A 24,762-nucleotide genomic window follows, 5' to 3' on the forward strand; every position below is an offset into this window, starting at 1 on the left:
CCAATGATAATCTGCTGTGCACATGCTGCGGAAAATTCCGCTGCGGATTATCATTGTGGAAAAATACACAGCATGTCCATTAATTTTTCGGACACGCAGTGTAATTGCCGCCATTGACTTGCATTGAAACACTTAATATCCGCATCACTGCATGTGCACATGCGGATATTAAGCGATTCAATGTGCGGATGGTACCCGGGTCTGGAGAAGAGGAGACTCTCATCCAGACCCGGGTACCATAGTACCTGTTAAAAAAAGAATTTAAAATAAAAAATAAAGATTATACTTACCTTCCGATGTCCCCTGGTCTCCTCAACGATGCGTCCGGTCTGTTGTATGGGTCGCGGTGGTGTGAGGACCTGCCATGATGTCATTGAGTCATGTGACAGGTCACGCGACCGCTGTCAACTGCTCCTCTCATCCCCTATGTAACCCTGTAAGCAGTTCAAGTACAGCCAGCCTTTGTCATTTAATGGATATTTCACACAATTGAGGCTCAAATACGTCACCAGATATATGACAAATTTACACAGAATTCTTGCTGCCAATTATTTTCTCTGCATATCGCTTAGATCCGCTGTATGGCAATTCTGTTATAGAAATGCTGCAGATTTTCACCATAAATATCACCCTTCAATATATGTTGGATCCGGCCAGCCTCAGTCCCCCTGCACTCCTCCTATGCTGCAGGGGCAAAGCCGCTTTGTTTGCAGCTTGAGAGAGCGTAGTTCAGACTAAGGCCGGGGTCCCACTAGCGTATGGCATGCTATGAGAGAGCATCCGATCCAATATGTTAAAGACATTATGGCTCCTGCTCTGATGCGAGCGGTAGCCGAATGTCAGTGCTGCGTGCTCCGATCCTCTCACACAGAGGGGATCGCAGCACAGCTGCGGAGGGGATGGAGAAATCCATTTCTCCATCTCCTCTGTTGCTGGCATCGGCGGGAATCGCACTGCACCTGGGTGTTATCCGAGTGCAGTGCGATGTTTCACAAGCACCCATAGTGTGATCCGAATCCAGCATGCTGCGATTTTTTTCCAGCTGAATCGCAATCCGATCGGAGCTGGAAAAAAACGCCACTGAGCACACCATCATAGGATTAAATTGGTCCGAATGCAATCCGATTTTTTATTGGATTGCATTCGCCCGATTTAACCGCAAGTGAGAGTGAGTCTTAACAGTGCGACCAGTAAACGGGATATCTGGGGCTTTTTTTTTTTTTTTTTTTTAATAAAGTGCCTAAGCACTATCAAGCAGGCATGCCTGCTGCGCCCGACACAGATCGCTCCTGCTGGCGGTTCAACTACCTGTGCTGACGTCACGTCAACAAAGCGATGGCTTCTTTTCTGAGCTGCTCCGTAGACGGGGAGTGACTTCCGACATTATGCTGATAGGCAGCCGGCTTCCCCAGTTAGGCAGCAGCGGGGATCTGGCTGTCAATCAGCATGACATCGGCAGTTTCTGAGAGCAGAGTGGAAAAGAAGCCGCTGCTCTGTCAACGTGACGTCAGCACAGGTAGCTGAACCGCCAGCAGGAGAGGCCTGTGACCACTCTGTGGCGGCGAAGAACAGTGCCGGGCACAACCTGTAGCGACTGCCTGCCGGTCAGTGCTTAGGCACATATATATACAGTGGGTACGGAAAGTATTCAGACCCCTTTACATTTTTCACTCTTTGTTTCATTGCAGCCATTTGGTAAATTCTAAAAAGTTAATTTTTTTTCTCATTAAAGTACACTCTGCACCCCATCTTGACTGAAAAAAAAAACAGAAATGTAGACATTTTTGCAAATTTATTAAAAAAGAAAAACTGAAATATCACATGGTCATAAGTATTCAGACCCTTTGCTCAGACACTCATATTTAAGTCACATGCTGTCCATTTCCTTGTGATCCTCCTTGAAAATGGTTCTACTCTTTCATTTGAGTCCAGCTGTGTTTAATTAAACTGATAGGACTTAATTTAGAAAGGCACACACCTGTCTATATAAGATCTCACAGCTCACAGTGCATGTCAGACCAAATGAGAATCATCAGCTCAAAGGAACTGCCCAAGGAGCTCAGAGACAGAATTGTGGTAAGGCACAGATCTGGCCAAGGTTACAAAAAAATATCTGCATTACTCAAGGTTCCTAAGAGCATAGTGGTCTCCATAATCCTTAAATGGAAGAAGTTGGGGACCACCAGAAGTCTTCCCAGACCTGGCCATCCAGCCAAACTGAGCAATCATCGGAGAAGAGCCTTGGTGAGAGAGGTAAAGAAGAACCCCAAGATCACTGTGGTTGAGCTCCAGAGATGCAGTAGGGAGATGGGAGAAAGTTCCACAAAGTCAACTATCACTGCAGCCCTCCACCAGTCGGACCTTTATAGCAGAGGGGCCCGATGGAAGCCTCTCCTCAGTGAAAGACATATGAAAGCCCGCATAGTGTTTGCTCAAAAACACATGAAGGACTCCCAGACTATGATAAATAAGATTCTCTGGTCTGATGAGACGAAGATGGAACTTTTTGGTGATGATTCTAAGCGGTATGTGTGGAGAAAACCAGGCACTGCTCATCACCTCCTAAATACAATTCCAACAGTGAAACATGGTGGTGGCAGCATCATGCTATGGGGGTGTTTTTCAGCTGCAGGGACAGGACAACTGGTTGCAATTGAAGGAAACATGAATGCACCCGCGTACAGAGATATCCTGAATGAAAACCTCTTCCAGAGTGCTCTGGACCTCAGACTTGGCCGAAGGTTCACCTTCCAACAAGACAATGACCCTAAGCATACAGCTAAAATAACAAATAAGTGGCTTCAGAACAACTCTGTGACCATTCTTGACTGGCCCAGCCAGAGCCCTGACCTAAACCCAATTGAGCATCTCTGGAGAGACCTGAAAATGGCTGTCCACCAACGTTCACGATAAAACCTGATGGAACTGGAGAGAATCTGCAAGGAAGAAAGGCAGAGGATCCCTAAATCCAGGTGAGAAAAACTTGTTGCATCATTCCCAAGAAGACTCATGGCTGTACTAGCTCAAAAGGGTGCTTCTACTCAATACTGAGCAAAGGGTCTGAATACTTATGACCATGTGATATTTCAGTTTTCTTTTATAATAAATTTGCAAAAATTTCTACATTTCTGTTTTTTTCAGTCAAGCTGGGGTGCAGAGTGTACTTTAATAAGAAAAAAACTTGAACTTTTTAGGATTTAGCAAATGGCTGCAATGAAACAAAGAGTGAAAAATTTAAAGGGGTCTGAATACTTTCCGTGCCCACTGTATATATTTTTTTCTTTAACAAAGTCCCGGATGTCCCTTTTATCCAGCGCAGATCTGAACTGTCAATCTTCAGGCGCACGCTGTACGCTCACAAACAGGAATCAGGAGGCTGAAGAAAGAAAACCCTTTTAACAAACAGATAAAATTCAGGATAGCTGTGCGGGTTCTCATAAAGGCTGCATTCAGATGACCGTTGCCATTCACAGACTAGTCATGTCGTGCTAACTGGAGACTTGATGGAGTCCCGGTATAGAATCGCTCATGTGCACTAGCAATGCTGCTTAGCGCACCGCCCATGTGCAGCCGTTCTACATTTCTTCCTTTCAGTAAATGGAAATTTAACACACATCATGACCTAATCAAACTCGCTCAACTACTGGGCTTGTCACAATGGTTCAGCACCAGTAAGAGCCAGCAGTTTGGCATTAGGACAGGGGCACAAGGCTGCCGAGTTTAGAGGTGAATGACTCCATACTGACAGCAAGCAGAAATCCTTTAAACGGCCGAGAACTGGAACAATGAGAAGTTGCACAACTTTCCATTATACCATGACGGAGCTTTATGTACTTAAAACGCACTGGTGTTGGTTGGGCGCATTGCCACCTGTTTCACATGAGGCGTGGATTGGGGGAAGGACTTTCATCTGATTTAGAATTGTGCTTGCTCTGTTTTTTCTTTAACAAGAAGTAGTAGTGAATGATCTCCTTCAGGAGGCAGAATTGGATAAAATCTGTCATCAGTCCAAGACCGTTATATGCAGATCATGGTTAGATCCAGGTAATTGTAGCAAAATCTGCAATCTATTAACTGTGGTGGTCATATACAGTACAGACCAAAAGTTTGGACACACCTTCTCATTTATAGATTTCTGTATTTTCATGACTATGAAAACTGTACATTCACACTGAAGGCATCAAAACTATGAATTAACACATGTGGAATTATATACTTAACAAAAAAGTGTGAAACAACTGAAAATATGTCTTATATTCTAGGTTCTTCAAAGTAGCCACCTTTTGCTTTGATGACTGCTTTGCACACTCTTGCCATTCTTTTGATGAGCTTCAAGAGGTAGTCACCGGAAATGGTCTTCCAACAATCTTGAAGGAGTTCCCAGAGATGCTTAGCACTTGTTGGCCCTTTTGCCTTCACTCTGCCGTCCAGCTCACCCCAAACCATCTCGATTGGGTTCAGGTCTGGTGACTGTGGAGGCCAGGTCATCTGGCGTAGCACCCCATCACTCTCCATCTTGGTCAAATAGCCCTTACACAGCCTGGAGGTGTGTTTGGGGTCATTGTCCTGTTGAAAAATAAATGATGGTCCAACTAAACGCAAAAAGGATGGAATAGCATGCCGCTGCATGATGCTGTGGTATCCATGCTGGTTCAGTATGCCTTCAATTTTGAATAAATCCCCAACAGTGTCACCAGCAAAGCACCCCCACACTATCACACCTCCTCCTCCATGCTTCATGGTGGGAACCAGGCATGTAGAGTCCATCCGTTCACCTTTTCTGCGTCGCACAAAGACACGGTGGTTGGAACCAAAGATCTCAAATTTGGACTCATCAGACCAAAGCACAGATTTCCACTGGTCTAATGTCCATTCCTTGTGTTCTTTAGCCCAAACAAGTCTCTTCTGCTTGTTGCGTGTCCTTAGCAGTGGTTTCCTAGCAGCTATTTTACCATGAAGGCCTGCTGCACAAAGTCTCCTCTTAACAATTGTTGAAGAGATGTGTCTGCTGCTAGAACTCTGTGTGGCATTGACCTGGTCTCTAATCTGAGCTGCTGTTAACCTGCGATTTCTGAGGCCGGTGACTTGGATAAACGTATCCTCAGAAGCAGAGGTGACTCTTGGTCTTCCTTTACTGGGGTGGTCCTCATGTGAGCCAGTTTCTTTGTAGCGCTTGATGGTTTTTGCAACTGCACTTGGGGACACTTTCAAAGTTTGCCCAATTTTTCAGACTGACTGACCTTCATTTCTTAAAGTAATGATGGCCACTCGTTTTTCTTTACTTAGCTGCTTTTTTCTTGCCATAATACAGTCTATTCAGTAGGACTATCAGCTGTGTATCCACCTGACATCTGCACAACACAACTGATGGTCCCAACCCCATTTATAAGGCAAGAAATCCCACTTATTAAACCTGACAGGGCACACCTGTGAAGTGAAAACCATTTCCGGTGACTACCTCTCGAAGCTCATCAAGAGAATGCCAAGAGTGTGCAAAGCAGTCATCAAAGCAAAAGGTGGCTACTTTGAAGAACCTAGAATATAAGACATATTTTCAGTTGTTTCACACTTTTTTGTTAAGTATATAATTCCACATGTGTTAATTCATAGTTTTGATGTCTTCAGTGTGAATGTACAATTTTCATAGTCATGTAAATACAGAAAAATCTATAAATGAGAAAGTGTGTCCAAACTTTTGGTCTGTACTGTACATAAAACACCAGATGATGCTACCAAAATAAGCTGAACCACTGCAGTGAAGCTGGCTACATATGTTCCAGCCACTACTCTTCGAGGCCATGAGATATTTGTTTAGTGTTGTTTAGAGTTGCTGTGTAATGTGACGACTTTTACCTGCATGATTCATCATTAGAACTATAATATTACATCACTGCCCAGCTCCAACCTCTCTTCAACTCTTGACCCAGCTGCTTCGCTCCTCCCCCTTCCAGGGTCTTTGCAGTGATGTAGAATTGTAGTTCCAATGTTGGCTCATGCAGGGTAAAGAGACTTCCTATTTTTAAATAGAGTTCAGAAGGATTCAGCCGGTCAGTTTTTAATCATTGATGTCATAAACCTAATGGAAAAGAGAAGGAAGCATTAACTGGGTAGAAAGGTAAATGAGCAATTGTAAGTAGACAGTGCCATAGAATATGATGACTGCAATATATTAAGAGGATAAAAACATTGATGGTGATGGAAGTGCTTCTTTAAGAGGGCACCTCTTGGATCATCACTAGATGCCACTAGCAATCTCCGGCAAAATACATCAGCCACATGTACTGTTCTCACACCACCTTGGCAAATGCACTGCAGGTTTTGGAGGAATGCTTGACAACTACATATCTGGGCCCTCCCAGATAATAATCTTTTCCAGGCTCTGATAAGAGAAGTCAAACTTAAATTCCGCCTTTACTCAAAAAGCAAACAGAGGGCTGGCAGACATGATGATTTCTCCAAGGATGAAGTAAAGGTGTGTTCTTCTGACTCAGGATGGTGTTGGCTGCTGGTGCTATTGGCAGTATTATTCATCTTTCTATCTAGTATGGCAGAAAACTTCCAGTAAGCTTGAAGAGAACAGGATTTTTTTTTTTTTTTTTATTTAAACTGAGTACCTCCACCAAATACCAGTGCTCCACTGACTCTGGACCAGCGATTCGTTTTCTTCTGTGCTCTCTGTTCCATGGTTATGCCCCTTGGTAATAATGGTGCAAATATTTTCTTTAACCAACTGGGCTTTTCAGTGGGTAGATGCTTTTTCTCCTCTGATACAAGACAATCAAGACAGATCCATGCTAACAGATGTTCTGTGGTCCATGCCCAGATGGTTAAGGGGGAAAATTTTCCTCTTTATTACCGGGGGGAATAACGTTGGAACTAAGGAACACAGGAAAAAAAAAAAGTTTCAGTATCAGTGAGGCTGTGAGAATTGGAGGATGTGCTCGGATTAACATGTATAAAATCCAATGAAAGTTTACGCAGCCTGCTTCATTGCAGCGGGTCGGCTTGTTTTTGCAGCAGCAGCTGGTAATTTTATTTATATGACCACCACCGTAAACAGAATGCCAACAGATTTTGCCAAATTTACCTGGATCTACCCATGGACTGCAGAGAAATATCTTGGGCATGTGACTATGCTCAACTAGGGAGATCACTACTACTGCTTTTAAAATAAAATGCAGAGCCTGAGCGACCATTTTAGTCCGCTAATAACGGAGAAGAAGCAACTACTAATGCGCTGATCCTTATTGACTGGTCTGTGCAACAACGCAAAATACTCCATCTCTATAAGAAAATCTTTGGGAGGGATTGTATGATCATGGGCTCTGGAAACACCAGGTGGATGTTTGGGAGGGATAGAGAGAACACACAGCAGACGGCATAGCATGCATTAATTATTAGCAACTACACAAGTCTGACAAAAGCCATTTTTTAACTCTTTGAAAACTCAAAGCTTTTGTGCTATTGACAGTAGGTGCTAGCTGTATATTACAGCTGATCCTCCGCCGTATCTGCTGGAAAAGAGAACGCCAATATCCGCAGTACAACCACTTGTATGCCATTCTAATAAGTGTGACTGCATTTCTCATCCAATTTCTCTATGTGACATAATTGGTATGTTGCTAACTGGTTGTTAGAAAAGCTTGGGACACAACAATAGCCTCCAGGCATGCCATCTCAATATACCTATTACAATGCCAAAAGCAGAGTTGGGTTAAAAGGTTGTTTATATATACATACATCTGAAGTTATTCCCTCTCCAATGAACAGAAGGTAACTTTGAAACCCCAAGCATAGTCTCTGCAGCCCTGTCCTGAGTGGTGCGGAAATACACATGCGCAGCTTCCAATCCATTCATTCATTGTATATTGAACTGCCCTGTACAAGCGCTCCCCTTTCATACCAGATTAGCACATGCTGCTGACAAGATCAGGGCTGTGGAGTTGGAGTCGGTGTCCATTTTGGTGGAGTCGGTATAAAATGGACCGACTCCAACTCCTAAAATATATAATAAATTGGGTACAGTAGTACAATGCAGTTTGTGGGGAAAATTTTTTCATAAGAATTTGGGAAAGTTCTGAAATGTTCTATAAATGTCTGTCCTATTCCTGATCTAAGGGTCTAGACTTTTGGCTGAGATGAATCTGTGCTACAGTAAATTTATCACTTAAACATGAGCCATGTATGAAGGAGTCGGAGTCGTGGAAATTGAGGAGTCAGTGGTTTGGCTTACCGACTCCACAGCCCTGGACAATACACCCCACGTGCACCAGCACATTGACCAATACTAGCCTATGTGAAGTGTGTTCTGCACATGGCCTGAAAATACGTTCATCTGAACTTAGCCTTACACTGACAGGAAAAATATATTTTTGTACCATGTTAGTGAGTAGAAAAAAAGTTTGAAAGTCCTCAGTGGCTGGTAACTTTTAATGAAAGATGGTAATGTTAAATAAAATGTTTGAAGAAAAAAAATAAAACCACAGACAGCATGCATCAGATCCGAGGTGCACAATTGCAGACAGGTATATTATTCTCTGAAATGCTCCAGCATCTCATAGGAAAAATAGTAAAAAAAAAAAAAAAATCCAGCCGGTGACCTATCCAGAGACCAGACTAGTAAGGCTCTGCCCTGGCCAGCTTCTCCCGAGGCTGCTCCAGGTGAATGACAGGTCTCTGGCTAACTACACACAGGGGAGAGACACAAGGGATTGTCCAAACTAGAATTTTCTCTGAAACACCAGGAAGTTGCAGAGAAAAAAAAAAGAAGCCTGGCTGCAATTGTACAGTCAGGCTCCAATTCATGCTGCCTGTAGTTTGGGCAGCATGAATCGAGCGACGGGTCCCCTTTAACACATTCTCTGATTTAAATTGCATGAAAAGGGACACATTATTGCTTTATTCCATAAATCCATAGTACACAAGAAAATAAAAAAATGAATATATTATCAGAGAAATCTGCTTTCTCTTCCTGGACTAATAATCCATTTTCAAGATTCTCAAAGCACTGGTGAAATCGGTATTCAGCGAAGACCGACAGAATCTAATCAATAACTGCCATGTCCCATGTAAATGGAGGGTGACGAGGAGTTCTGCCTCCAGCTTCTCCCCCCCATCTCCTATCTCAGTAATGTAACAATCTGTCTCCACTAAATACTCATTTTACAGCTAAAATCTGAATTTTGATAATGACTGATCAGTTCTGGATCAGAAAGAAGCAGATCTCTCTGATAAGATGTATTATAAAGTTTCTTATTTTCACCTGTACTATTGAGTTATGACAAACATTACAAAGAGGGTTACTCTTTAACTGCTTTTTGTTTCTCTTGCCTTCCATGAAAAGTGATTAATTAAAATAAGATACTTTACACCCAGAAAGGGGACATTAAAAATAGAACATGGCAGAAAAAAAGGTGTCATACCAAAACATTGGCTGGAAAATGAGGAAAAAAGGACTTTTAAAGAGAATTGTTTATGGTCTCATATTAAGTCGCCTCCTATAAGGGCCATGTTTTATGTGTTCTACCAGGGAAATGCAGCATAAACTAGTGGGCTGCCAGCCAGAAATAGACCATCAGTCCAGCGCCCAGTCACCCCCCATTATTAGAAAGCTCACCTCACCGGCATACTACAGGTTAATAGCCCACCGTAGTGGGCCGGCTGTGTCCTGATAACGGGGGAGGCACCAGCTATTTCTGGACTCCCCGAATCCAGCAGAGAAGGAGTAAGACCGGAGCAGAATGTGCAGCGCCGTAGGACTACAACTCCCAGCAAGCCCCTCTCAGTCCAATCGCCCTGAATCCTCCCACCATCCGTCCACCCTGCTCCGCTCCTGTCCTCGCTCACCTCTGGGTTCAGCCATCATTCACTACGTCCACTCGCTCCGGCTCGCAGTGCGCAGCCACATCACGCCGCAGAGCATGCCGGGAATTGTAGTCCACATTTAGCCGGTGACGTTACAGCTAAGAATAATTGCCAAACTGCTACAGTGCTCGGGACCGGCGGCCGTTACTCTCCAGCATAAGACAAACACCATTATCAACTACTGTAATTAGCAGATGGCTTTATTTCATATTTAATACCACAGCTTCTTGTCTCCTCCCAGCAGCGGCGCTCTGCCCATATACTGCGGCCCTGATTGACAGCTCTAGACATCGCACTCCCTCCTACGTCATGCAGCCTCACCTGTTACCTGTGTACAGGTAAGACACGCCCCTCCCGGATATCATGAAGAGTGTTCCAAGTTAGCCCCGCCCCTTGTGTCGTGCGTCAATCCTCAGCGAATACAGCCGTACAAGTCCCGCCTCTTCTGGCAAAAACTCGCTAGATGATTGGCTCCCAAACAACTGTGCAATCCTCCTGCTCTCCTATTGGTTTCCCTACATACGTCACACGCGGAAGCCCCGCCCTGTGAAGTCTGCCCCGTCACATCCTGGAGGTACCTGTCCGAGGAGGAGTCCCGGCTGGAGGATCCAGCTCTACACTTTGACCCTCTAGAAAGGAGCCATGGCCGGCTACGACACCAACCCCTTTGCGGACCCCGTGGACGTTAACCCTTTCCAGGTAACAATTGCTTATCCCCTCTGACTGCAACAAGTGCCCCGTGCACTGCCTACAAGTGGGCTAATTTATGTGCAGCAGGAAGTGGTGCCTGGGTGTGGGCTCAGCAGGTGGAGCTGGGCGGAGACTTGTGCCCAGGGCTCTGGGGGGACAGGGTGTGATGTGGGGCAGGGAGGAGGGCTACCCGGGAGGGGGAAGTATTTATATGACCTGCCACCCCCCCCCCCCCTTTTCATTAGTCCTCCGCTGTCAGCCCCTTGTCCCGTCCCTACCCCCCCCCCTCAAGTCCTCCGCTGTCAGCCCCTGGTTCCCGCCCCCCCTCCCTGTACCCCGCCGCCAGCCCCTGGTTCCCGCCCCCCCTCCCTGTACCCCGCCGCCAGCCCCTGGTTCCCGCCCCCCCTCCCTGTACCCCGCCGCCAGCCCCTGGTTCCCGCCCCCCCTCCCTGTACCCCGCCGCCAGCCCCTGGTTCCCACCCCCCCTCCCTGTACCCCGCCGCCAGCCCCTGGTTCCCGCCCCCCCCTCCCTGTACCCCGCCGCCAGCCCCTGGTTCCCGCCCCCCCCTCCCTGTACCCCGCCGCCAGCCCCTGGTTCCCGCCCCCCCTCCCTGTACCCCGCCGCCAGCCCCTGGTTCCCGCCCCCCCTCCCTGTACCCCGCCGCCAGCCCCTGGTTCCCGCCCCCCCTCCCTGTACCCCGCCGCCAGCCCCTGGTTCCCGCCCCCCCTCCCTGTACCCCGCCGCCAGCCCCTGGTTCCCACCCCCCCTCCCTGTACCCCGCCGCCAGCCCCTGGTTCCCGCCCCCCCCTCCCTGTACCCCGCCGCCAGCCCCTGGTTCCCGCCCCCCCTTCCCTGTACTCCGCCGCCAGCCCCTGGTTCCCCCCCTTCCCTGTACTCCGCCGCCAGCCCCTGGTTCCCCCCCTCCCTGTACTCCGCCGCCAGCCCCTGGTCCCCCCCCCTCCCTGTACTCCGCCACCAGCCCCTGGTTCCTGTCCGTCCGTCCCCCCTCCCTGTACTCCGCTGCCAGCCCCTGGTTCCTGTCCGTCCGTCCCCCCTCCCTGTACTCCGCTGCCAGCCCCTGGTTCCTGTCCATCCGTCCCCCCTCTGTCCTCTGCTGCTTGCCCCTGGTGTCCGAAATTTACAACATCACTTCATTCTCAGAGCTTTATTTTTGTAGCGTTTTTACGGCCGCGAAAACACTTGTAAAACCGTCTGCCATGCAATGTGAATTCGGATGTGCCGTGCACATGATGCTCTAATTTGCGCGCTGAATTCGCATTGCGTTGCAAAACGCAGCATGACCATTTCTACCGCGATTACGCCGCAAATTCGCGGCCGTTGAGGAACATTGAAACGCAGCAAACACGCAGGTATATGTGGATTTGCTGCTTTTCAATTAAATTCAATGGCCACGAATTTGCAGCGCAATCGCGGTGCGTGTGGTACCCAGGATGAAGAGGAGACTACAACTCCTCTTCATCCCACCTACCACGCGGTGAAAAAAAGAAATAAAAAAAGTTAAAAATAAAAAAACCTGTATACTCACCTCTCCGGTCTCCTCCCGGCCTCGTCCTCTCTCCTCGGCGTCCCACGGTGTACTGGCAGGACCTGTGATGACGTCATTTAGTCAGCTGATGGTCATGCGACTGCTGACCTCAGCGGTCAGGTGATGGTCGCGTGACCATCAGCTGACTAAATTACGTCACCGCAGGTCCTGCCAGTACACCGCGGGACTCCAAGGAGAGAGGATCGCCACCGGGAGGAGACCAGAAAGGTGAGTATACAGGTTTTTTTTAATTTTATTTTATTTTTTTACTATAGATGTTTTAAATGCTGCATCTAAAGTTGGTCACACAATATAAATCCATGCCTGTTGCATGGATTTATATTGTGTGACCAACTTGTCAAGTACTTTTCCAAGTGATGCTCAAAATCGCTTGGAAAAGTGCTTGAAAAAAACGCATGCGGAAACACATGTAAAAACGCTGAAAAAAAATTCTTCTCTCTGGCAGAAAAAATGCTTGTAAATCTGCATGCGTTTTTTTTTCTGCCAGAGAGGCAAAAATGCTCTGCATCAAATCTGCTACATGGGCACATAGCCTGAGAAGTCAAACTGGCCATAATCCTTCCAGTCTGGGTAGATTGACCGCTCCGAGGACGGGCACAATCATTCCAGGGCTCTCTGAATGCTGAGTGCATTTGTCTCATCCGTGCTGTGTGCAGTGGGGCAAGTACACCCTGCTTCATTGCCACTGCTCGGCCTAATAAACAGTGGTATAGGAAGTACTGGAGCAGCACAGCATGCAGTGGTGGAGGTGTGACATGGGGAAATCCAGCACAGTGATCTTCCAGTTATGTCCCAGATACACGCAGGATGATCTGTTATCAGACAACCACTGATTTCAAGATTGACAAGGGTCTAAAAATGCACAAAAAGGTTGACCAGCCCAAAAGTAAACAGATCTGTCACCAGTGCTCTGTATCCGCAGCTTTGTTTCTAGCTTGGGCTCAATTAAGGAGAGAGTTTCCTGTGTCGTCATCAGCGCTGTATTAACAGTCTGGAGTAAGTATTGCCTACAGACACATCTCCTGCTAGATTACTGTACCGTTCAAAATGAGATTATCCCACAGAATACTGCAATGTTAGAAGATGCTGCAGAAAAAATATTATATGAAAGGGTACCTATATACAGGAATGGGGCATCATATACTGTATGCTTGCCTGGGGTCCAGTAGAGCCGCTTTGGATCGAATAGGGGAGTCACAGCTATGAACCCCCCCCCACCTGATATGGCAGTCTACCCTAATGGTGATTATGTCCAGATGAGACAACTGCATATGGGCTTCTTACAGTGTTGCAGGGGTCTCTCCTTTGGCGTCCATGGGCTGTTCTGGGTCTGACTCTTTGTCCCCATGTCATTAATACAAGCATTTTGTATGCCAGTCTTAATGAGGGGTATGCAGTAGTGATGAGCGCAAGTGCTCATTACTCGAGTTTGCCAGCGCTACTCAGGTATGCACTGTATATTGTGGGTCTTCGAGTGACATGTTCAGTCCCTGCTAGACAGCCACAAAACATGTGGGGATTGCCTGTTTGTCAGGTAATCACAGCATGTTTTGTGACTAACAACCGCAAAACATGCGGGCATCGGGCCTCAATCCCGTCACTTGAGCACCCACGATACTCGTGAGTACCCAAACACCCTAAGCAAACTTCAGTAATGAACACTTGAGGACATCACTAGTGTGCAGGATTAATGAAGTTTGATTAGGTGTATTCCTCTGATAAAATACACCAAAGTGTGTTACTCTAGTCACAGACTGGAATGAGCTTTCTGGCATAAGAAGCACACTACTTTTGATCAATTTGATGGGGTGTAACCACTCACTGTCTCTGCTTTTCCCAGCTTTGTACATTTTTGACACAATTGCCAAAAATTAACGCAAGTCACAGAATTTTTGTGCTACTCCATGTGCAAAAATGTTGTGACTTTTGGAGTGGAAAAGTATAATAAACACTGTCACCACTTCTTTATTTTCTTTTACGCACTCCTTGTTTTGGCTTACAAATACCGAGGTAAAAACTCACCATATTCAGATGTCACCACTGCCCAGATTTTATGAATCGATGGTCGTGCCGGGGCGCTCCATGTATAGCGGATATGCCATTGTGCTGGTAGAATGCCTGTATTGTTGGATGTTCATAAGAATACCTGTAGTTGGAGAACCTCTTCATATAAATGATCCTCTGGTTGCACAGCAGTTTTCCACATTGGACTATTCAAAAATTTAAATCTGTTTTTTGCCTCCACTGTAACGTTACGGTTGTAGCAAAATGAAGGGTTTTTATGTGAATGTTCCAATATTATGGAAATATCAGATTTTCTGTATTTATGTGCCTGCCTGCAGTCATTTGCTCCATGTGTACAGCTACTGTTGTAATGGGGAGATAAGAGTTTGAAAAGGAAGCTGTCATTTCTAATCTTAAAGCGAGTATCTGTTCTGGGGTTTCTTTGTCTTCCTTATGTCCCTAGTTCTGTAAAATACTTGATTTTATATCTTTAGTTTGTCAGTGCCTGGGGCTTGAAGGGAATCTGTCAGCACGAACCAGCACCCCAAGCTGTTTACATGGTTATGTTATGTTTCTGGAAGTTAATGTTATCTATATATACTTAAGTAATCTGTTGCACCCGGAATGAAAACAAACACTGTTTTAATCCATATGCAAAATTATGCCAGAGTGCTTTTTGGTGTACCAAAGCACTTTCTGAGCCATTGAACACCCAGCTCCTTCCCCCACTTAGCACCACCTTTCGGGGAGGCAGAGGCTGGGAAGTGCTTTGGAACGTCTAAAGCACTTAGATGTTCTTTGCATATAATTTTAATTTTTTTTATTTTTAAATTGGGGAGCACCGATTGTATTATTAAATATGTTGATGACCATGTAAAACAGTTTAGGGTCCTAGATCATGCTTACAGATTCCCTATACTCTCCTCCCACCCCGCTGCCATTCCAGTTATGTTGACACTACTGTTCTTGGTGGGTGATGTGACCGCTGCAGCCAGTCTGAGACCTCTGACTGGCTGCGTCTCATCAATATTCCATGAGAGCCATGTGTGGTCCGAAGAAATATTACAGGCTGCGGCCGGTCAGGAGCTGTTGATTTTCTGCAGTGCTCACATGAAATAACGTAACATTGCTAGATACGCACCACTGTGGGAGGTGAATATATTTTCATTGGTGCCCTGAATTGATTAGGCTGGGGTTGACCACTAGTAGACAACACCTTTTTAATGTGTAGAGGTATTTACTAAGTGTTCTCATATAGGGGTGTATTGCGCCATGCATACAAGCTCTTAAATATAGGTACAACAATGAGTGAAGGTACCACATGGAACTAAGCCAAGTTTTGTATGCTACCATATAGGCTAGATCAGGCGGTGTATGTATGTTTCCCCTTCCTCTATTAACAGTGGTACAAAGCCTAATATGGAATGGGAATATATATATTATGAGATGGATATCATCTGTCTCAATGTGGAAGTGCCCTACACACTTTGGGTCTCTTAGGTTGACCAAGAAGTGCTAACAGGGTTCCCTGAACTCAACCTCCAGATCGGATTTAGCCAGGCATGTATAAGTTAGGCTCTGTTCACACTGCGCCTGAGCTCTACATTAGTTCATATTCTCTCAGTGGAGGCCAGAAGAGTTTCCTTTTGGTCTTGTTGGGCTGGTGAGTATACCTGTATACCTTTTCTACTGTATCAGACGGCACAACAGGCTGTGCTTTCTTTTACAGATGGTCAATGTCTATAGGTGACATGCCACAGTATGACATATGCTGCCAATAAGAGTATGGCACTAGGTGCGCTGGGGCCTAACACCAGGATAAACATCAGAGAAGTAAAGCAAAATTGAAACAGTTTTTGATTTTGCCCTGATCATAAATATCAAGTTAGGGTCTGCTAGTCCTATAGGTGGTTTGCCCTGTGTGTCCTGAATAACCGCTACTAGGTTGTGTGTCTATACTATCAGCAGTAACTCCTTCAGCACTAGTGAGATCAGCAGCGCTGCCATGTTGGCCCTTGAAACCCATAGACGCGCACTACCGCTCTGGCTAAGTTACTGCTGATGCCACAGTGCAGGAGACGCCTGATGTGGTAGTGCTTATACAGGACACAGCGAGATCTACCTGAGTGCTGAGAGGCGGAGACCTGCACCAATTACCTTGCCGGGGAGGTAGCGCTCTCCTATGGTGCCTCCCCCCACACTGCCAGAATTAGTACTCCTGGTGCATAGTACAGAAGAGCCATACAAGTAGACTAAGGAGTAAACAATGCTGTGGAGGCCACTTAGATGCAAGTTTTACAGCACTGACGCCAAATTGTTTAATAAAATTACGTGCAAATGCTCAATGCAATTAAAGAAAAAAATTAGTTCAGTTACTCTTTAAAGGGGACGTCTACTGCTCAAAGAAAACCTGTTATCAGGATTTTATACCACAAACTAATAGCAAGTATGTAAAGGCTCTTTAATGCTGAGTACATTTTTTACCTTTCTTACAGAAATCCGTTTTGTTTTTTGTATTTGCTAGAGAAATTAATAGTTGAAATTGTATGCTAATCAGTTACCAGGCACTTCCAGCTCTTCTGCCGCTTTCCCAATCTTTGCCTGCTTCTGGTCTCCCGGAATAGGGAGGCAGGAAAGCTTCAAGTGCATTGCCCCACCCACTGCACTTGTATCTCATAACCTTCTTCAGAATATCTGTATCTTGACAAACCCTGTTAATTTTAGGGGGCTCTATACAATCTTTTGCATTTCTAGAACATAAATATAGAGACCAGCCAAAAGCAGCAAGTTGGGCTTAAGTGTTGACCTATTATAGCTGCTTTGGATCAATGCTAAAATACTACACAATAAAACCAAATTTAAAGGGTCTGTGTTGAAAGCAATATATTATAGATTGGGATTGGGCGTTAATGTGGCCATGTCCCAGCTCTGTCATGTGCTGTGTCATAGGCAAACTAATGCTTATTTAGTAAACTCGCTGGAATGCAGAATATAGCTGTGCCCAGTGCGGTGACAGCCTGCTGTTCATACATTGAGATAAAAGAAGGCCCTTGTGAAGAATGTGTGTAATCTAATTAGAGTTTGTCCTAGTCTATTCTAATTGCTTTCCACAGTCGACATCGTGTCACATGGATTCCCTGTGTATAGTCCAGGGACTGAAAGTGAAGAGATTCATAAATCTCCTGCTGCATCTGATGTATGTATTCAACTCAACTACCATGTCCAGTAATCATCTGTTTAAATTGGATCCAAAAAGCTGAATGGGAGGCTTCTTAGCGGATCTGTTTTCTATAAACTTCTTTGGCAAAAAAACAAACTAACCAGACTGCTCCTGGATACATTTTTATTTTTTTAACACAAAAAAATGTGGTCTGCACTGCTTTTCTGACCTGCTTAGGCTGAGTTCACATATCCAGTAATCTTTAAACTGATTCTGCTGTGATCGGTTATCTTAGCCAGAAGTAAAAAAAAAAAAAAAAAATTGTGCAGACAATTTTTTTTCTTTCTGGCGAAAAAAAAGGGATGTCATCTAGATCTGTTTTTTTGTTTTTTAACCAATGACTTCTAAGGAAAACACTTACTGGATCCGTTTCTAACAGGTGATTAGTAGACATCACCTGAGCCGTAGCTTGCGAGCAGGGCCCTCACTCCTCTTTGTAATTGCTGAATTATATGTTACACTATAATGACTTATATTGTCTGTAACTATCTCCAATTTGTAAAGTGTGCGGAATATGTTAGCGCTCTGGAAATAATTAATAATTTTATTATAAAGCCAGGTTTTACAACATGCCGGCTAAGATACACCTACCCAGCTCTGTCACGAAATCATGGCCTGATAAGGGTCAGGTGAACAGTTACATCAAGTGACACAATGGGATGTCTTGTAGAATTTTATTTAACTCTCCCGTTTCTTTTCTATCCTGACCCAGACCATCAGAAAAACCTTGACTGATCTCTGCACACAAACTTCCCATGCTTAGAGGTTGTCCACTACTTTTACATTAATGATCTATCCTTAGGATAGGACATCAATGTCTGGTCGGCCGGGGACAGACACCCGGCACCTCCGCCAATCAGCTGTTATTCTAAGCAGTAGAAGGCGGATGTGCAGTACCAAGCCCCGCTCACTACGAGTAGACCGCTAAGATTCCGGCCGGCTGCCGCCACCGATAACAGCTGATCAGTGGGGTGCCAGGTGTCCAGCCTCGGCCGATCACATATTGATTCCCTATCCTAAGGATAGGGCATCAAGTGGAAAAGTAGTGGACAACCTCTTTAATGCCCCCTGTCTGTGCCACCTCCCACCAGAATTACCACCTTGACTTTTTATTTTTATTTGGACAGCTTATGAAAAACTCACGGACAGACAATATTTTTTACTAACAAATTACTGTCCATCACAATGTGCTCTTTCTATATCCATATTAAAGAGGACCAGTTGCCAGGTCGAGTGTCCACTCCTTGCTCTTATTTTACTACCACTGCTCCCCTGAGTTTTACATTTTTCTATTTTTTAAATACACCATTTAGATCCAGAGGTATGAGCTTTCTTATTAGAGCAAATTTTTATGGCCTTTGCAAAAGAGGCATGGCTCACAGGGTAATTATGCAGAGCAGACTAGAGCCACGCCCCTCTGTCTCTTTTTTTTTTTTTTTTTTTTTTTTTTTTTTACACAATCAAAAATAAAAAGGCCCATATCCCAGGAACCGCAGGCTGGATTTTAAAAAGAAAACAAAATACTCAGTGGAGCAGCGCGAATAATATAAGAGCAAAAACTGGTCCCGTTTCACCTGGTGGCAGGTCATATAATTGTGGAGGAGTAAAAGGATCAGAGAACCCAAAGTTCACTTGTATAAGTTATGTTATTTTTATGGGTAGTCCAGAAGAGTCTTTAGTCGTGCTCTCTGTCCTGAAATGGCTGATAACAGGGAGCAGACTGGATTTAACTAAACAGCAAATGGTAGAACAAAAATGTCTAATAAGTTTTGAAGAATGCAGCTCTCAGACTTCCTATTACATAAATGGCTGCACTGGAAAAACTTGTTCTGAAACCTTAGAGCCAACTGAGGTCACACCCAGCTCTGCCCACAACACCCGTGACTCTGCCCACTCAGAGCTGCTCAGTTGCCTTCAATAGATTAGAAGGACTACAAGTGCAACCATGCCCATCACGCAAGCCTGTCATTAACTGCTACTTATTTAGTAAAGCTTTGATGTCTTCAGAATCGAATGCTTCTTTAACACTGGTTCTTTGATTCCCATTCACCTCCCTGCTTTCACTGATTTGCCTACTGGATGGAATTTTATATTACTACTGTTTTTTTTTTTATCATGCTTTTAGTACAGAAGAAAATGTTACAGCCGTGAACCAGTAGGTGTTCCCTTTAACACATAGTCAAGCATAGTATTTTTAATTCTCCCTTTTCCTGAGCATCGTATTCAGCTTATTGCTATGTAGAGGTAATTATAAGGTGCTTAGTCACTACTGGTAATATAATGTCATGTCCTGAGCTGGAGACGTGATAGAGATACACTGCATGTATGTGACTCCGTAACCACAAGATAATTAATCACTACCAAAAGAAAATAATCTATATTGTCATTTTCACCGCTATGAATTAGACTGATCACTTTGTGTCTTATTCAGTCTCGTTTATCATGTACACAGGAGAGTACCTCCTTATTATGCCATTTGGTGAGATATGTTTCAATTTTTCATCTCATGAATTTTGTATGAAGCCATGAGAGAGAAAAAAGCTTCTGTGTCGCCTTGTCAATTTGAAGATTTGTTGAAGAACTTTCTGTGACTGTTCAATATGTCCGAATCTGGCATCTAGAAATCCATGCAGAAACAGCTCCATGCATAAATATTCATCCAAGTTTTAGGTGGAACAATTCCCCCATATGTGAACATACTCTTGTAGCCTAGGCATTAGAATCTAGAGAAGTCCACATTCACACCTTATTGTCTTGATTTATCAAAGTGGTCACACCACTATTCTGTAGTAAAATGGTTTTGAAATTCTAAATTTTTGTGCAAAACAGAGCTGCACACAAAATTTTGACTTTTGGCGTCTTCACAACAGTTTTATCCAGTTGTTCTAAAAACAGCAGAGCCTTGGTAGGTTGGGGGAGCGATAGGGTATGACCCGGCTTATCAAATTCCTTGTGCCACAAATCGTACTCCAGTCCCCAACTGGAGTAAGATTTGTGGTGAGGTTCATGTCACTATTCAAACGCTCCTGATTTGATAAGAGCCTCCAGCATGTCCCCACATAAAGATTGGTGTGAACAATGGCTGTCTTGATGAATTAAGTGTTTATTGCAGATTTTCGGTGTATATCCTTTACAAAGAAAAAAGCTCATTAGGTTAATTTTCACATATGGAGTGCAAGATAGGTATATCTATAATACAAAGCAAATGTAGGGTAAATTATATATGTGTCAAAATAATAAAAATATAAACACTTGTTAATCTGGTTACTGCAAAAGTCCAAACTTTTAAAATATCACATTGCTCAAATTGCATATTGAAGACCATAACATAAATAAATATAATAATGTCAGAATCAGTATTTTTTTTGTTTATTTTTAAGTTATTTAGTGAGAACCATTTCTTTGTGTATCCACATTAGACATACCGACTGCGCAAAAAGCTTGCCTTTAGATGGCACCACACATGTCCTTAGACGCCTGTGTAGGCGTGGCGCTGTTTGTGAAAGCCGCCATTTATTTATTTAAATCCTGGACAACTCCGCACTGTCTATTCTAATTCTAAAAGGTTGTTATCCTCCATTTTGTAAGTAATCCCATATCCCCAACTACCAATCCAGAGAATAAAGCCCTTAAACGTCCTGTCGGAATAAAGTGGTGACAGCGTTGCCATTCATTGTCTACGTACGGGACTGCCAGAGACCATTTAATGTGACTTCTATGAACACATTTAGGCTGTTTACACGAGGCAGTAAAAGCTAAATTAAGTGGGATGTGCTATTGTTCCAGACTGGTGTGCGATTGACGTGTACATACAGATTTTTCAGCCGGACGGAAAATTAAATAAAATGTTTACAATAACTCCCTGCTTTCCCCATAATTGGGATTGCTTTCTGATTCCGAAATCCTGCAGGGCACCCTTGTTAGCCCAGCGTCTGCAGACAGACCATCTCTCTAATGAAACACTTGGTTGAGAATCCATGCCTCAGCAGAATTGCCGCCTGTTATTACTTTACAGTTCCACATGAGTTGCTAAATATTTACTTGTCACACTTCGGCAGGAGATTTTTCGCCAGTCTGCCATCGCTTACAGTTGTGCTTTTTTCAGACCTGGAGAATTTCCAGGAACCTGTGATTTACTGTACTTTTTATATCACCAAACTTTTGGAGTGGGAAAATATTTATTTCACAGCATCTAACATGTAGTCTCATATGGTTCGTACAAGAAGGGCTGAATATCTCCTTCACCTTCTTACAGTTTTCCTGTAGAACTCCCACTTAGGAAAAAAAACACTGCAAAACTACCTGAAATAGTTTGCAAAACAGCTTGTTAGGAAATAACAAAAATTCCCAAAGAATAAGTTTCCTGAAGTGTTTTCATTTGAAGACTTGTGGTTTTCGACCACCTTCCAAAAAAAAAAAAAAGTGCGCACATTCCCTAAATGATAAGGCTTATTACAATCCAATGTACGATTTCTCTTTTCCCAACATCTACCATCTGGGTGTATTGGCATACCACCATACAAATTGGGCTGCTGCCTTGGCTAATGTTTGTGTGTTTGTGTAAATTGTATGGGCCACCTTGTCACTTTTTTCCATGTGAGCATTAAGATGTAAAATGATCTTACTTGCCAATTCCTAATTTTTGTTGGACAGTCCCACAAAGTAGTCTGCTAAAGTGGACATTTAGGGGGATATTTGTGTGTTTTATAGTCTATGGGGCCATTCACGTGTTCCCTTTTTTTTTTTTTTTTTGCGACCCAAATGTTCTGCAAGCAAAACACCAAAACATGTAGACGTGTCTGTATTTGATCAGTCATGTTTTGAAATTACCCATACATGTCTATGCGTCCATGGAAATTTGTGTACAATCTGTGTTCGGTCTGTGATTAGAGGTTGTCCGGTACCTTAACTCAGTTACTGTTTTTACCATAAATGCTTATGAATAATGCCCCAAAATAACGTATGCCTTTTCTGCCAGTTTCATGTTTTGTACCTAACAGCATCACTTCTATTGCTCACAGCCATCATTTCCTCTTCAGCACTTCTGCTCCCTTCTGACATTTCCCATTATTCCTTCTGCTGGGTTGCAAGCCAGCAGTGAGCACGGACCTGCAACTCCACCTAAACCCTTCTCACTCCTCTCCCGGCATCACACACAGCATCAGCAGATGTCTCAACATTCATTACAGCACACTTTGCGTCAAGATTTGTGCGCTAAACTCCCGTCTTGATGAATCTGCCCCTTAGTGTCCTCTAAAACTATCCACTATTAGTTTCCCAGCTGGATACTACTCCAGGAAATCTGAAATCCAGACAAAGGAAATAAACCCTATAAAACAGAACTAGTGATATCCTAAACAGAAATAATACAGTGTGGTGGAGTTGTCTCATAGTGCTGATGGAGGGATCACAAAAGTGTTCTCAATACACATTCTGTGGGTTTAAACCTATCATCACACATTCAGCAAAGGGCATAACACACGTACATGGCAGGGGGCATGATCATAATGGTATTTTTTAAGCATATTCATTATTTATGCAATGGTCTTTAAAAATGCTACATGTATCATCAAAGTTAATGACCGAATAGTCAATCTGTTCTGTGGAGGGATATTCTTCAGTTTTTGTTGCTCTCTAATTTTGATCTGCCATACTTTTGTGCACATCTGAAAAAGACAAACCCTGCCAGAATGGGAGCAATACAATGTCAAAAGTGACTTACACCGATCTAATAATAGTAAATGACTTCTCTGCGTTTTGTCGCAATCCTGTTTATCGGGAATTACGATTTAAACCCTGACACAGAGCACGGTGTGTGATTCTAGCCACAATGAGTCCTTCTAACAGTCATATTGGTCTTTGTGATTGTGCAATCCTGGTTATATCCACCCAGGTATTCTATTTAAAGCCTTTAAATGTACACTGAAAGTTTATTTTCTGCTTGATCAAACGCAAAGGTCAGAAACTGCATTCTTCTTCCTAGGGAGTCCAGGAATAACAACCCGATGGGCGTTTAGTCTACTGAAGCACAGCTTGGCATACCTTTCCCAAAAGATATCAGTTTCCAATTATAATATGGTTGACCCCCAATTTAACTTTGCGTGTATTTTGAAAAATTAACAATATTTGTAATTTACATACTGTCAAACTCATCAGTAACTCATTTCATTTATGGCATTTGCTGGCACAGTTTGATGCCACCTGATGCTCAGCGTACTGAGTTGATGGTGCTGGTCACACACGCTCAGTCACTCTCCCCACAGCCAGTTCTCTGTGTAGGCATCATTGCCTTCACAACTGTCTTTTTGTCTAGTTTTGTACCTATGTTTTTGTTTGCATCCAATTCATTATTCTATTTGAGACTCCAGACCTTTTAGCCTGATTCACCAATTACGAGTTTTTAAAAACATTTTGGTGCAACTTCATTCCAGTTTCCCCTTGTGTACGCCAACATTCTGTCGCAAAAAACAGTTCACGACAGACCATTTTAACTCTACAGCAAATTCATGAATCACATGCACCATATTGATGAATTTAGCACCAAAAAACGGCAACTAATACCACAAGACAAAAAATGAAATTAACTAAGTGAAAAACACAACTGATCTCTCGGGCCCAAGTCTTTACCTTTTTATTTAATTATATTTTCATTGGTTTATGTGGGAGAGCATACTAAAGTAAAGAAGATACATAGAAGTTCTTTTTATATGCTAGGCACACTGTAAATTACTTTAAAATCACCATTAACATCTCTTGTGCACTCCTGTCTGTCACTAGACGGGACGCAGCCTCGCTCTATACAGGTATATGAAGCGAGGCCGCACTCACTGGCCAGGAGTATGTATAACTCATACACACCCTCCGGTCCCAGGTCTGAAACCAGCGAATCCCCGCAGCGCACAGTGCGTGGTCTGGGGGGATTCATAAGTCTGCAGTCACACAGAGTAACTGCAGACTTATTGGTTTTGACCGGACAACCCCTTTAAACTGTCTACATTGATTTACCTATCAAAGTAAGGCCAAATTCAAATGTTTGTGCTTTATTCATGTGTGCTAACCAGGGCTGTGGAGTCGGTAAGCCAAACCTCCGACGACTCAATTTCCATGACTCCGACTCCCTCATACATGGCTCATGTTTAAGTGATAAATTTACTGTAGCACAGATTCATCTCAGCTAAAAGTCTAGACCCTTAGATCAGGAATAGGACAGACATTTATAGGACATTTCAGAACTTTCTCAAATTCTTATGAAAAAATATTCCCCACAAACTGCATTGAATTACTGTACCCAATTTATTCTATATTTTAGGAGTCGGAGTTGGTCCATTTTATACCGACTTGGACTCAGACTCCACAGCCCTGGTTCTAACAAGGTCACGGGTGAAACATGTACTACTATGGGCATGGTCACATTTA

At 43.9% G+C, this 24,762-nt stretch overlaps 2 protein-coding genes across 4 annotated transcripts in view; one reads left to right on the forward strand and one right to left on the reverse strand.

Moving 5' to 3' along the window:
* MPI (mannose phosphate isomerase) overlaps nucleotides 1-10,206 on the reverse strand; it is a 31,276-nt gene extending 21,070 nt beyond the window's left edge. Inside the window, exon 1 of one of the 3 annotated variants that reach the window (XM_073652815.1) lies at nucleotides 10,186-10,206. Coding sequence is in view for 1 of the 3 variants with exons in the window: in XM_073652813.1 (XP_073508914.1) it covers nucleotides 9,847-9,865 (19 nt within the window). In the remaining 2 variants the exon portion in view is untranslated. Of the gene's footprint in view, nucleotides 1-9,616; nucleotides 9,767-9,846; nucleotides 9,982-10,185 lie in introns of those variants that run through there. The other 2 variants (XM_073652813.1, XM_073652814.1) reach the window with 2 other exon arrangements.
* A 184-nt stretch (nucleotides 10,207-10,390) lies between these two features.
* Nucleotides 10,391-24,762, forward strand: part of SCAMP2 (secretory carrier membrane protein 2) — a 34,419-nt gene continuing 20,047 nt past the window's right edge. Inside the window, exon 1 of the mRNA XM_073652816.1 lies at nucleotides 10,391-10,563. Coding sequence (XP_073508917.1) covers nucleotides 10,507-10,563 — 57 coding nt within the window. The 5' untranslated portion in view covers nucleotides 10,391-10,506. The remainder of the gene's footprint in view (nucleotides 10,564-24,762) is intronic.

Source organism: Phyllobates terribilis, unplaced genomic scaffold (genome assembly GCF_046119375.1).
Source record: "Phyllobates terribilis strain yellow unplaced genomic scaffold, ASM4611937v1 Scaffold_11__3_contigs__length_659146591, whole genome shotgun sequence".
Lineage (NCBI taxonomy): Eukaryota > Metazoa > Chordata > Amphibia > Anura > Dendrobatidae > Phyllobates > Phyllobates terribilis.